The sequence below is a fragment of the Equus asinus genome, chromosome 13 (genome assembly GCF_041296235.1).
Source record: "Equus asinus isolate D_3611 breed Donkey chromosome 13, EquAss-T2T_v2, whole genome shotgun sequence".
NCBI classification, from domain to species: Eukaryota; Metazoa; Chordata; class Mammalia; order Perissodactyla; family Equidae; genus Equus; species Equus asinus.
The window spans coordinates 17,221,305-17,236,510 of NC_091802.1; the positions used below are offsets into that span (position 1 = coordinate 17,221,305).

Here is a 15,206-nt window from a genome sequence, read left to right on the forward strand (position 1 = left end):
GGCATAAGTATGTACATTCGCATTGTTGTGCTGTTTGGAAGTTTTTGGTTACTGATTCAATCTCCTTACTTGTTATACATCTATTCAGATTTTCTATTTCTTCTTGAGTCAGTTTTGGTAGTTTGTATGTACTATGACTGTTTCTACACACAACACTTCTTTTTTTTTTTAAAGATTTTATTTACTTCCTTTTTCTCCCCAAAGCACCCCAGTACATAGTTGTATATTCTTAGTTGTGGGTCCATCTAGTTGTGGCATGTGGGACACCACCTCAGCATGGCTTGATGAGTGGTGCCATGTCCACGCCCAGGATCCGAACAGGCAAAACCCTGGGCTGCCACAGCGGAGCACATGAACTTACTCACTTGGCCATGGAGCTGGCACCCACACAACACTGCTGATACCAAATGTGTGGATTTTTCCACATCAAGCAATTTTCCATTTCTCTGTGGACACCAACTGGGTGTCCTACAACTTACTTCAATTCTGACACTACCTGGAGTTAGCACAGACCCACAAGACTGAGGTTAAGGGGTCAGCCCCACAAGATTACCCTTTACTTCAGACGCCAATCTCAAGGGTTGGTCCCGAGGTTATCCACACTTCTTTCCGACTTGGCTACAAATTGGGAGTGCCCACAACCTCTTCCTCACGTTTGATAATTTGCTATAACAAAGGCTCACAGAACTCAGGGAAGCATTCTACTTACTCTTACTGGTTATTATAAAGGATATTATAAAGGATATGAATCAACAGTCAGATGAAGAAACACATAGAGTGAGGCTTGGAAGGGTCCCAAGCACAGGAGCTTCCATCCCTGTGAGGTACGGGATGTGCCACCCTCCTGGCATGGATGTGTTCACCGATCTCCTGAGCCCTGTTGCTTAGGTTTTTTATGGAGGTTCCATTACCTAGGCATGATTAAGTCATTGGCCATTGGTGACTGACTCAATCTCCAGCCTCTCTCTCAACCCTGGAGCTCGGAAGTGGGGTGGGTGGGGTTGAAAGTTCTAATCCTCTAATCATATCTGTTTCCTCTGGCAACCGACCCTGAAGCTATCTAGGGGAATACCAAGAGTCACCTCATTAGCATAAACTCAGGTATGATTGAAAGGGGCTTATTAAAAATAACAACAGAAGCTCCTCACCCCTATCACTTGGGAAATTACAAGTGTCTTAGGAACTCTATTCCAGGAACCAAGGACAAAGATCAAATATGCATTTCTTATATCATGATGTCACAGTGTGTTTCTAGGAATGTCTCCATGTCATTTGTTATCCAATTTATTGGCATACCATTGTCAATAACACTCCCTTACAATCCTTATTTCTGTAAGGTCAGTAGTAATATCCCCACTTTCATTTCTGATTTTAGTAATTTGTCCTCTTTTTTTCTTAGTCAATCTATCTAAAGGTTTTTCAATTTTGTTAATCTTTTCAAAGAACTAAATTTTGATTTGTTGATTTTTTTCTATGTTATTTATCTTCACTTTAATCTTTTTTCTTTCTTTCTTTCTGCTACCTTTGGGTTTACTTTGTTCTTTTTGTAGTTCCTTAAGGTGTACAGTTAGGTTACTAATTTGAGATCTTTCTTTTTTCTCCCCAAAGCCCCAGTACATAGTTGCATATCCTAGTTGCAGGTCATTCTAGTTCTTCTATGTGGGACGCTGCCACAGCATGGCTTGATGAGCAGTGTGTAGGTCTGTGCCCAGGATCTGAACAGGTGAACCCTGGGTGGGTGAAGCGGAGCATGGAACTCAACCACTCCTCCACGGGGCTGGCCACCGAGATCTTTCTTTTTAATGTAAGCATTTACAGCTATGCATTTCCTTCTTAGTACTATTTTTGCTGCATCTCATAAGTTTTGATATATTGTGTTTTGTTTTTACTCATCTCAAGATATTTTCTAATTTCCCTTGTGATTGCTTCTTTGACCCATCAGTTATTTGAGTGTTACTTAACTTCCACATGTATGTTAATTTCCAGTTTTCCTTCTGTTATTGATGTCTAGCCTCGTTGCATTGTAGTAGGACAAGATATTTTGTATAATTTCAATCCTCAAGATCTGTTTTGTGGCCTAACATATGATCTTCTGTTCCTTAAGTTTACAGATGAACAAGAAGTTCTGAGGTGAAATGACTTGCTGAAGGTCACACATTAATTTAGTTATAGAATTAGGATCTGAACCCAAGTCTTTGATTCTCAGTCTTCTACCACTGAAATTTGATGTTTGTTAAAAGTGTGAAGGGGCTTAATCTGGAGTGCCGTAAAGAGCCATCCAGTCTCCTTGCTGGCTCTTCTGCTTTCACTTATCTCTTAAGAGTAGGTATTCTCCAGGGTTTTGTGTATGGTCCTCTTCTACCTCTATACACTCTAGCTGCTTCCACAGCAGCCTCCCTTCAATTTAGAAGGCCAATCTCCGTTTCCAATTCCATGCTGGTTATTTCTACCTGGGCCAGTTTTCCTCCACTTTATATGTGGGTGACCACCACAGCATGACTGCCAGTGGTGTAGGTCTGCACTGGGGATCCACCGTGAACCCCAGACAAGCAGCGTGCAGAACTGAACCACCAGGCCACCTGCCGGCCTCTCTACCTGGGTGATCTTTGAGAACCTTAGAACCAACATGTGCTAAAAGGAACTCATGTCTCTCTCTGCATTCCATCAGCATATTTTCCTAGTATTCCTATCTTTTGTTAATGGTATTGCCATTCATTATCCTAGTGACTCAGGGTGGGAAGATGGAAAGTTCATTTTAATTTTTTTTCCTCCCTCACAAGATCTCTACATTGGATCAGCTACAAACTCCTGTGGCTTCTCTCTGCAGTACTATTCCTACTTGTCCTTTCCTTACTATTGTCACTGCTACCATCAATTACCTTTTGCGTACATTATTCTAATAGCCTGATCATTTATCCTCCTCTTTAATCACTGCTCTGTACAACACATTAATTTTTCTAAAGGATAACTATGATGGTGTCATCCTCCACGCGAAATCATAAAAAAAATAGCTTGTGCCGACTAATAAGGCTCAAACAACTTAGCTTGCCACCCAAGGCTCTTCCTAATTTGGTTCCGACCTACTTCTTACTCCACATTTACTGCAGACCCCACCACACAGCTTATGTTCTAGTTACCTGAGCTTCAGGCTTGCAACAGAATATTGTATGGAGTGTAAGGTGCTGGGAATCCATTGGGGAGCAAAACAGACGAGGTCCTTTTCCGCGCGAAGCAATTTCCATTGCTGCCTCCTCAGTCTCAGTTTGATCTGGGTCCCAGTCTTCTGCACCTTGCACTGCAGCCCAGGTTCCTGTAACAACTTTCCTGTTCCTATCCACGGGGGCGGCCCCCAAGGGGAATCAGAAAGCCAAAGGGGAGGAGAAGAAAAAGACTGCAAAGTGCGAGGGTGAAGCGGAGGCGTGACAACTGGAGCCCCCCTGCCCCCACCAGCTACAGCAGGGCCCAGTCTTTACCCTGGGGTTAAAAGGGTCTAAACAGGCCCAGGATGGGGCTTGGCTGAGAAAGCAGGGCAAGCTGGCTTCAGCGAGGAAGGCTTGCCATTACAAAGACCGTTACAGCCTCAGGCGTTCTCGGCCCCTGGGCCGGGCCAGGCGCCGACGCTCGCTCGGGCGCGGACCCTCTCGCCCACTGTGTCAGGAGCGGTCCGGGCCGGCCTCGCCTGCGGCCTCCCGCGCTCCCTCCCCGCAGTCGCAATTCCCGCCTCGGCGCTCTGGCGCTCGCGGAGTCCACGGAGGAGGGGCGTCTAGCGGCTTCCAGTCTCTTCGGGCGCCGAGCTCCCGGATCCGCCCCCCGCGCCAGTTGCCAGGGAGCGGTTGCCATAGAGCTGAGCAGTTGTCCGCGTGCGCAGGCGGAAGTCCCGGATTGAGGCGCCGCCATTTTTGCTGCCCGGACGCGGAGCGAGAGGGTGAGAGTCGGAGACGCTATCCGCTTCCATCCGTCGCGCAGACCCTGCCGGAGCCGCTGCCGCTATGGATGATCGGGAGGATCTGGTGTACCAGGCGAAGCTGGCCGAGCAGGCTGAGCGATACGACGGTGAGTTGGGGGGGCAACGGGGGGCTGGAATTCTCGGACCCTCTGCCGCCGCCCACAGAGGCCGGGAGCAGGAGACAAAATGGCGGCATCGTCTCCGAGCCTGGCCCGGGGATGTGGATTCGGGAAGCAGGAAATGGCCTGTGGGTTCACGGAGCGGTGGGAGGCTCCAGGCCCCGGAATGTGACCCTTTCTGCGTCCTCAGCTGCAGACACTCTCGAGCCAAGAGGCCGAGGCGATAGGGTGGAGGAGTTGGTTGTAAAATGGCGGCTGGGGGGGAGGGCGAGTCCCGGGGCGGGGGAGGGGGAGGAGATGGCGGGTGCTGTCTCCGGGCGAGCAATCCCCAGGGGAGCTTTTGGGCCAGTCTTGGGGTGTGGAGAACAATTGGGTGGGGTGATGGGCGAAGAAACACTGGCCACATGGGGGAGAGTGGCGATCGGGAGCCGTAGCGCGGGCGCCTTTCAGGGAAATATGGCGGGTGGGGGCGGTGGCTTTTCCCCGGAGGCCCAATGTGGGGCGGCGGCTGTGGAGTCTCACAAAGGAGAACCTTTGCGAGCGGAGGGCTTCCTTGGGCGTGTGGTGGGCGCCGTCTGGGGTGAGGGTGGGTCAGGGAGGGTGGCAATCGCTGCGCTTCATCCTTGGGTGGAGGCCAGCTGAGATGCTGCGATCGGATCTCCTCCCCTTAGGCCGGCACACCTTGGAGTGAGGGGTTTCAGGCTTGCCGTCCAGCCCCGCCGCCTTTTGGGGAGGTCTGGAAAAACCTCGTTCCCGCTCCCCCTCCTCGGGCTCAGCCTGGAGAGCCCGAAGTTCCCATGATCGTTTTCTGGCTCCACAAGCTATGGTTCTGGTGGATAAGATATTGAACGGGAAACAAGGAGACCATGACGCCTAGTCCCTTTGCACTGCCCGTGCCTCAGTCTACCAGTTAGTAAAAAGGATGAGTTTCCTGATTACACGCCGCGTTAGGACAAATGGAAAGACCTGTTGGGAAATCAAGTGATTTCAGATAACGTTTAGTAACTGTATTTTGGTTGACACCCCGGGCTTGCAGTGCGTGTTCATACTTCGTCGGGGATCCTGACCGATCCGAAGCGGCCCGTTGAGGCTTGGGTTTTTGGATTATGAACGTAGAGGGTCCCAGCAGATGCTCGCTTTTTTCCATTTTAAATAAGTGGTGTTATGTACAGATTGGAACAGTTGTTCTTTGTTCCTTTCTCCTTGCCCCAAAGGTTTTTTCGTCGTTTTTCAGAACTTTTATCTGCACGGCTATTGTCTGTTCAGTGAGTCCCAGGCTGATTTTTCTTATTGCTTCTCCCCCCGTTTTGGACGTAGGTACTTCAGTTGCCTTCACATCCTTTAAACTGTAGTATTATAAAAAAATCATGTGTGTGGTTCTTTGGTTTTAACGGTGTTGTGGGGTGAGACATGGTTTGGAATCAAATGCCATACGTCTTTAGATTTTTCTTAATTACTTAAGCCTCTTTTTCAAAATGTTATGTAGGGCCTTTGAATGCCACTTTGGTCATAAGAATAGCCTCAGGGCTAGTCTCAGTGTTATCATACATTAGGATTCAGGAATTGAAAATCAGGAGAAAAGACCTCGAACTCAAACGTAGGAAAGATACTGCACTACATTTCATTTTGTCAGTCCTTAAATTGCTCTTTGTATTGAACCGGGTTCCTGTGGGGAGGGGGAGGGGAATAAGATGGGGAAGTACAGCTCAAGGTCAGGTTTGTCTTTATTTCAGTGTCTAGAAGTCAAACAAATGGTTGTAGTGGAAGTTTTTTTTCTTCTTCCCCGTCATGCCCCAAATAGGTTCCCCTCTTAATCTACCAGTGTCCTTGGCAAGAGACGTGAAATTATATTTGAGTGCTTTCTGTTTTGTAGGTTTTTAGACTTTGAGTAAACTTGCTGTGATAACCAAAAAGGACGTAAGAGGAAGGTTTTTGTTTTAAAAACAGATTTGGAAGCACATGGTTGTAGCTCCCAAATAGTTGACAGTTTACTGGCAATCATATTTTGGATTTGAGTGCTGAGGACTTTGACCAAAGCCCTTATTATTCAACATAGGACTGTGTAGATAAAGCCTTTTTATTACATTGTTTAAACCTTAGGTATCTCCTTCAGGATCTGCCAGGTGGGAAGGAACTCCTGCGACTGTTGGGTACAAGATGGGGAGGGGTTCATTGGAAAGCAAGAAGAGGACGACAGTCGTCAGGAATCAGCCTCTACCTGTGTCCACTCCTTTACTGGGTGCAATAATTCATTTTTCTTTGTGATGACAAAAAATGGTCCCATAGTTTAAGTTACGAAAGGATTTATCAGGTGTGGGGAGTGGCAGAAGGTGAGAGTGCACTTGAATGATTGGTTTTGGATACTTGGATACAAATACTGGCTTTTCTCCTTGTTGTTGCAGTACCTTTATCTTTTGTTTTCCATGCTATGTTGAACCTAATACTTTGTATTGCTTAACTCTATCCTAGGGCATTGGAATCAATTTATATGGATTATTTAATGGTCCTGGAGGAAGAGCTAAGCTGTGTTCAGGAAAAGGACGCTTTTAGGTTGTGGATAGGATATATTGAAGTGAGTTTGGGGTTAGGAGTTCACCTTGAAGATTAAATCTAGCATCCTGTCACTTAACAAGTCAGTACATTAGGGAATAGTTTTTATGTCATTCGTAGCCATATTAAGTCCGTGCCATCACTTTTTAGCATTCCTGAACTACGTCTTAACCTTCCCGTATATTTGAATCACATTAGTACCTTCCCCGTATATCTGAATCACATTAGTACAGAAAAGTTGGGAATACAGAGGGGGAGAAAAGATAAGTACTCTACATTTTTTGAGAGTAGAGGGGTTAGCATAAACTGTATTTGGGTCTGTGAGGTAGTTGCTGGCTTTGTCCTTTCCTCCCCTTTTTTCTGCTTGTGATGACTGGCTCCATGAGAGATGTAGGGGTAAAGTTCTGATGGTCACATTTGATTCACTTTCTTTGTGAATGCTTCAGCACGAGGAATGCTTCTGTTCTGAGTCATTTACTTGAGAGCTGTCCTTTTAAAACGCCAGAGCTCATTTTTAGCTTATTCTTGGTAGTCAGTGAAGGGTTTGGAGTATGTTTTGAATTAACTGCTTAATACATGTCTTGTTAGGGAAAAAAAATAAAGGATAATCTTAAATTAACTTTAGTAATGAGATTAAAAACACAGGGTAATTATTAATTCTTTGTCGGCCAGGAATCATTTTTATTATTGCTATTTTGGTTAATGCTGAAATTAATTGCTTTTTCAGTTAGTGGAGTTAACTTTATTAAATACATTTTCTCTCCTGCCTAAACATAAGCAAAATTGGATAATGCAATTTTTAAAATCCCTTTGACAGGTAACTTTTAGTCTTTGTATGTAAAGCAGATGCTCTTTCGTGTACGCTTTAGGCTTTTGTACGGTATTGTGTATGTTGATGTATTTCAGCCTGTTCTGTTGGCTCACAAAACTAGAATATAGTGAAATCTTGAATCATTGCAAGTTGAGGAGATGGGGTCAATTCTTAGTACTGTGGACGTTCCTAGGCCTCTTTTCCCCTTTATATGAAAACATGTCAATTTGAATTCTGGGATGGGGAAGAACACTTACGGCAAGTATTAAACTGAGCAAATTGTGGATCCAGTAAGTACAGGCACACACATTGAAAGTCCGTGCAAACAAGTAGGCTTTTCATAATTGTTTTGTAACTTCGTCAAGGGAATATGAAATATTTAAAAAATTTCTTGACTTTAATCTGGTATCACAAGTGAAATTTCAGTGTAGTAAATTAATGTATCTAATTTACAAATGAGTTTCAAATACTTTAAGAAGCTGATCTGAAAGCAAGTTTTTTTTAAAAAGCGGGCTGTAAGGTTCATTTTCTGCGAATTTTTTTACCTTATGTTTAAGAGAGGGTGTGTGTTGTGTGTGTGTGTATTTAGACAGTAATGACAGGCGTAGGGTGAAGATTAAATTTTTAAATTTTATGTGATGCCATATTTATGTAGAACTTCACACTTCACAGACCACTTTCACAAACATTTTCACTTATTTCATATAACATTGACGTAAGTAGTGGTCATTTCATTTTATTGTTCAGGCAAGTGAATTTGAGAAAATTGAGTGATTTTTTTTTTTTTTAAATCACATGACTAGTTGGCTAGTAAATGACAAGTGACAAAGCCAGAACTTGTCTGTCTGCTGACCTTTAGACCAGTACTCTTATTTCTCCTGAGCCACCCACAAAAGACATGTGTAAGTTAGGTGGTGCCCTGGGATGGGGGTAATGCGTGCTTCTTCAGCACTTACTTCAAATAATAATATATGGTGGTGTTTATGACTTTACTAGTATCCGTCGTAAGTTGTAGATAAAATATTTTCATACTTTTCTAAAGAAATCTCATGCTTTCTTTCAAGAACAATTCCATCTCAAGGCACAGTGAATTAAGTTAGAATGAGGGATTTTAGATAATCTCAACTGTGCTTTTTGCGTACAGGTTCCTTGGTTTATCACAGTGTACTGAGGTATGGCTAATGCTGTGCATTTTTGTAAGTACTTTTAAAACATTTACTCCCTCCTTTTTTTTTTAATGGCTGCAGCCCTTAAGGGTGTAGTCATAAAACTTAGGGGGGAGAAAGGTTAGCAAATGATTCACAGTTGTTCCAAATAGTAGCATAGATAGCTGTGTAACAGAATCCATTAAGGGATAGTGAGAAACCAACAAAAGCTGGTTATTTTTATTGTTTTTGAAGTGGACAGTTAACATTTGATAGTTAAATACTGATACATCCAAGTTGACAAATTGGTTTGTCAACATCACTTTATGATTTGAGCTTATTACCTAAAATGTTTATGCTAGTCATGCTCCTAGGAACATTTCAGAAGCTTATTTAGATTTACTAAGTTGAAGTAACAACTGCCATAATAGTAAAAGAGTCATCTTAATTTATCATCCAAATTAGGATGCCTTGAAATGAAGGGGTGCCAATTCATAATCGTGCTGGGACAGTAGGCGTAAACTGGTGGTGTCCTGAGCTGCTAACTTGCCGTCTGGTCATCCTGCTTTAGACCACTTGTTACTAGTAGTTGTTTTAATTAGATTCATGCAAAAGTTTCCTAAGCTTTGACCATCTCTCTGCCACAGAGATCTTAGATCTCAGTTCCCAGAAGATTGGTTGTCTTCTTTCTCAGATGAAGTTAACATTTGACAGAACATAAGAGAAAGGCAAAGTGAACGATTTCCTCGTTCCAGTCCCCTCTTGCCCAAATGGGAACTGGAAGAGTCAAGGATGTGGTAGTTGCTGAAAATAGAGCTTGCTGGCATACCAACGAGTGACTGACAGTGTCAAAGCCAAGTATGTTAGTTTTATGTACGTCTACCTGGAGCTAGATCTGTGTTTAAAAATATTTGACTTAGGTGTTAGCAACAGTGTCCTAAGCTCGGAATTTTTTCCCCAAATACATTTTAAGAGTCTTACCCACATCTTGTCATGACCGTTCTGTTTAGGACACGGAATCCTGTATAGAAAACATATGACCATGATCCTGGTTTATCTTCTTTGAAATTTAATTTTGAAATTATTATCCTTTCTTCCAGTGATTCATCACAATAGCTCAGCAGAGCTGTCTTCGGTAGGTTTGATTTGTGATCAGGTCAGGGTTTTATTTAACTAAAGCAATATGAAATGTTTTATCTGTTCATTTATTTTTAAAATTTGAAGGCGAGCTCTTTACTATGAATGAGAGGACTGTTTTATGCATTGGTAGATGTATGGTATAATCATCTGGGTTCTTCATCTATAGAATAGGGATTAATGATATCTGCCTTGCCTGCAAGTTTACTGGGTTGTTAAGAAATTGGGGGTTTGTAAATTGCAAAGTATAACACTTGTCAGGTACTACAGTTTACTGTGAAAAAATCACTACTATTCAATGTGAAAGATAAAGTAAATGTTTTGCTACTGATGTACTGTGGTCATGTAAGAAGATAACCTACCTTTTTAAAGTTGTTCTTAGCCAATGAACTCTGATAGGTTTAGTCTGTGAGTTACATTTGCATAAAGAAAGATAAGTTCCCAAAATAAAATCTTTGGAGCTGGCCCCATGGCCAAGTGGTTAAGTTCACATGCTCCGCTTAGGCCGCCCGGGGTTTCGCTGGTTTGTATCCCGGGTGCAGACAGGGCACCAGTGATCAGGCCATGCTGAGGTTGGTGTCCCACATAGCACAACCAGAGGCAGTCGCAACTAGAATCTACAACTATGTACTGGGGGGCTTTGGGGAGGAGGAGAAAAAGAAACAAACAAAAAAACAAGGTTGGCAACAGATGTTAGCTCAGGTGCCAATCTTGAATAAATAAATAAGTAAATAAAATCCTTAATGTCAACTCATATCTGAGCATTTGTATTCCCAGAAAAGGAAGGTTGTCGAAATATATTCCTAACAGAATGTAGTTTGGTCATTTTGAGCTAGTGTGTAGTTCTTTTGATATTAATTCTAGGTTAATATTCAGGACAATATAATTATCACTCTAGCAAATGTAACAACTGTTGTCTGTGGATTTGGGATGAAAATGTAAATCAACGTTAAAATATTTGCATGTAAGCAGTATCAGATACTGACTAGGAAGATGATATTGCACATAACCAATTTTGTGAAATGCGATTCTAAAGGTTTAGTGTAAGCCATGGACAGTGAATGGGTTCTGATTGATAAAAAGCTACCAATTAAATACTACTTTATCCTTGGTGATTAGTCATTTGAGGACTTTGTAGGACCTTGGAATGGTTTTGTGAACACCTTTGTGTTGTAGAATTGTGTCCTACTTAAGAATTTGTGAGTGATTTTACTTATTCATGATAGGTTAAAGTGTAAGTTAGGTAGAAATTCGTAATAGGATGAAATTTTCGGAACATTGTGTGGTCTTTGACTAGAGAATGTCACTTATAACAGTTATGATTTTGTGTTTATAGGTGGGTTTTTTTAAAGATTTTATTTTTCCTTTTTCTCTTCAAAGCCCCCCTGTATGTAGTTGTATGTTTTTAGTTGAGAGTCCTTTTAGTTGTGGCATGGGGGATGCCACCTCAGCATAGCTTGATGAGTGGTGCCATGTCCACGCACAGGATATAAACCTGCGGAACCCGGGGCCGCCGAAGTGGAGTGCGTGAACATAACCACTCAGCCACGGGTGTTTATAGATTTTTTTAAAAAGTTATTCCTTGATATGAATATTTTTCTGTGCAGAATAGGCTTTTCCCTCCACGACTTTAAAATATGTTTCTGTATGCTTTTGTGTGTGTATTCGAGGGGGTGGAGATTGGTGCTGACTTAACATCTGTGCCAATCTTCCTGTATTTTGTATATGGGATGCGGCCAAAGCATGGTTAGATGAGTGATGTTTTGGTCCATGCCTGAGATCCGAACCTGTGAACCTAGGGCCACGGAAGTGGGGCATGTGAACTTAACCACTACGCCATCAGACTGGCCCCAAAATACGGTACTATGAAGTGTTGAAATTTTGATGAGGGTTTTTTAGTTTATCGAAGACTTAGGAAAATGTTAATAATAAATCTAAATGAATAGTATAACCTTTCTCCTAATCTGTATCGATACAAGGTTATTTCTCGTTATATTTTTCCTGATGTGTTCCAAAACAGAATTTTAGGATTTTTTTTGTTTGTATCTTTTTTTTTCCTCTCTGTCTCCCCAGAGTCCCTGGGGACATAGTTATATATTCTAGTTCTGAGTGCTTCTGGCTGTGCTGTATGAGCCTCAGCATGACTTGATGAGTGGTGCTGTGTCCGCGCCCAGGATCTGAACCAGCGAAACCCTGGGCCACCAAAGTGGAGTGCATGAAGTTAACTCCTCTGCCATGGGGCTGGCTCCTGTCTTTTGTAATTCTACAAAAATCATGCAGAGATTTAGACTTTGAGCACTTTTACATTCTTTTCTCCCATACATCAATGTTTTGGGTTATGTCATTTACTTTCTACTTTCTGCCTCTACTTTCTCTACATCTCATGTTTTTGGTTCTACTACACTTAACATAACATTTAGCTGTTTGAGGCAGTATCTCTGTAAAATCTAGGAGGAGAAATCTGTTGTGGTGGAGTGAGAGGGATTTTTTTTTTGATCTGTCAATATTGAAACTAATGGCAGAGTATCTTTCTGCAGTCAAAATTTTAGAATCTGGGTAAAAAGTTATCTTGTTTTTCTACCTAGCTGGAGCTAAGTGGGAAGTTTGTAAGGTTTTTTAGAAGGCTAAACAATTTGTTTTTGCCTTTTTCTAGAAAATGTATGAGTTAATTTTAGAGTGAGAGGCTTCTCTGTTTAGGCTGGTACATGAAGAAGAAAAATTGTACATACTTGATTGTCAAGATTATTGTATTTGGAAAAACCTTAATTGGAGTGTTAAAAGTAAGTTCCAAAGGTATTTGACAATGTATATTGAGTGCCAATTATGGACCAGGCACTGTTCTAGACACCGGAGATTCATTAGTAAACAAAATAGGCAAAAGATCTCTTCAAGGAGCTTTTATTATAGTAAATGTATAAATACTTTTTGAATTTTTATTTTGTTAGTATGTGCAATTAGGAGTTAATTTGAATTAATCAACAGCCGTGGTGTTTGCTGTAATGTGGGGCACTATCTCTGGTGCTGGTTCTTGTCCCATATCAGAGACTGTTGAAAGCCGCATGCTTTCTTCATTGACTGCTGGTGTCAAGTGGTGCCAACGGATTTTGAAACACTTATTTAAAAAAATATTTGCATTGACTCTGATAATAAAATCCTGTAACAATAATATCAGCTATTTATTGACACCTATCCCAGAGCTGCCATTCTCTCAATCCTCAAAAACAGTCCTGCAAAATAATCGTTACCATTTTACAGATAAGAATTAAGAACTTGAGGAAAGGTGATAGCTGATAGGTAACATTACTAGGATTCAGCCAAGTCTCTTTCACTCCAAACTAGTATTCCATCCGCTTCCATACTTGTGTGTAAACATTAGTCCAAACTGCTTGAAGCTTTATTTCTCTTCCTTAGACTTTTTATAATTAGACGTTGTTTTGAACAGTCTTTTGGCTTACTTTCTCTGTGTTTAGTGTTATGGTTAATATGTGAAGAAGACAGGAGGATATGTAGGTTGAGTATGTTTCTAGTGGAGAGGCAACTAGAGACAGTAGAACGAGCACTCAACCAGAAGTCGTTTAATTTAGGGGAGGTCTGTCATGTCTGGGTTTCATTTCGCTCTTCTTTTTTTTAGTCTTTTTTATTTTTTTTTTACTTTTTTTAGATTTCTTTTTTTATTTTATTTTGGGCGGGGGAGATTAGCCCTGAGCTAACATCTGCTGCCAAACCTCCTCTTATTGTTGAGGAAGATTGGCCCTGAGCTAATGTCCGTGCCCATCTTCTTCTACTTGATATGTGGGACGCCTGCCACAGCATGGCTTGACAAGCGGTGGGTAGGTCTGTGCCTGGCATCCAAACTGGCAAACCCCAGGCTGCTGAAGCGGAGCGCATGAACGTAACCACTGCACTGCCAGGCCAGCCCCCAGGTTTCATCTCTTGGCTACTACCCTTTTAGATATGTCTCTTAGTTTCAGGGCCTGTTTTTCTCATCTATGTAGTGAGAGATTTCTTTTTTGAAAGTATTTTGTACAATGAATTTGCAGGCTGAAACTTGTTTATGTTTTCCTTGTGATCAGTGTAGTGGAGAGCTATGAAAAAAAATCTAAATTCAGCTATGGATTGCATCTACACGTTTGGGTTTTACTCCAGCCATTTCAGCTCCTGATTCATTTAGCAGTGAACTTTGTGTTCAGTTCTCCAAATTTGTGTTTATAGTCCTGCTTATGTTGAATGAATTATAAGGGTGAATGATATGAAGTCGGCAATTTCATTTTTGACCTACATAAAAGATTCTGTTTCCTTTTTTTGTTTTTTTTTTCAGGAAGATTAGCCCTGAGTTAATATCTGCCAATCCTCCTCTTTTTGCTGATGAAGGTTGGCCCTGAGCTAACATCCATGCCAATCTTCCTCTATTTTATGTGGGACGCTTGCCACAGTGTGGCTTGACAAGTGGTGTGCAAGGCCACACCCAGGATCTGAACTGGCAGACCCTGGGCTGCCCAAGTGGAATGTGCGAACTTAACCCCTGCGCCACTGATCTGGCCCCAAAATGATTATTTCATGTGGTTCAACCTGATGTCAAGTGGTGATTGGAAGGCCTTGAAAGTGGGCCCTCAGTATACCCAAAAAGGCATCACGCTTTTAAGGAAGCATCAGGATTGAGAGACTGCACATGAATACTTTCTCCCTGAGGTTGGTTTTGTGTTCTGTATTTAGCTAAATTGGTTTTTATCTGTTTTCACTTTCTAGTTCTGTCTTTTGCTTCTCTCTCTCTGTCTCAGAATAATGCGTTCAAGTTTGCTTTGTTTGTAAGTTTTTTAATGTAGTACTTTCAGGGCACTGTGTAGTACAGTTTCTAGAACTGTGCAACATAGGGACCCCAGATATTTTGATCGTTTTGGAGAAAAGGTGGTACATAATATGCTGTTTTTCCCCCAAACAAAATGAATGAAATTTACCTTTTCTTGCTAGTTGTCAGAATAAAGAGAAGGGAAAAGGCCACTGCCCTCGTCTTCTTTCCAGAGGAGAATTGGTGTTGGTGGTATACATCACAGTTGGTAAAATGCAGTTGTAAGAAGGTGTGTGGAATTGTTAGATTATGCAATAGTAATATGCTTTCTTAAGTGTAATGAGTAGAATCCTACTAATGTGAAACTTTCCTCACTGGTCTGTATTTATTTTAAAGAACTGCTGTCTTCCTCCTTTCCCCTCCCTCATTGTAAGATTCTTGGTTTCTTTCTAGCTTTAAAATCCTAACTAGCCCTTATTCCTCAATCTTCTAGGTTTTTCACGTGGCCATTGAATATGTTCAAATGTTATTCTAATCAAGGAATAGAGAATTTAGGCGTAGAGAAATTAAACAACGTTGAGTGTAAGAGAAATGCTCAGTGTTACTGTTTAACTTCTTGTCGCACGAGACCAAAGCTTTATAAAGGGCTAGATAAGAAAGAAGGTTTAGGAACTTAATGATCCAGCAGTGTGGATCTCTACCTTTTCTTTGT

The 15,206-nt window shown here is 41.9% G+C and overlaps 1 protein-coding gene across 4 annotated transcripts in view; it reads left to right on the plus strand.

Moving 5' to 3' along the window:
* Positions 1-3,496: 3,496 nt before the first annotated feature.
* Positions 3,497-15,206, plus strand: part of YWHAE (tyrosine 3-monooxygenase/tryptophan 5-monooxygenase activation protein epsilon) — a 41,434-nt gene continuing 29,724 nt past the window's right edge. The window contains exon 1 of one of the 4 annotated variants that reach the window (XM_014826983.3): positions 3,497-4,053. In XM_014826983.3, coding sequence (XP_014682469.1) covers positions 3,990-4,053 — 64 coding nt within the window. In that variant the 5' untranslated portion in view covers positions 3,497-3,989. Of the gene's footprint in view, positions 4,054-4,097; positions 4,194-15,206 lie in introns of those variants that run through there. The other 3 variants (XM_014826984.3, XM_070482618.1, XM_070482619.1) reach the window with 3 other exon arrangements.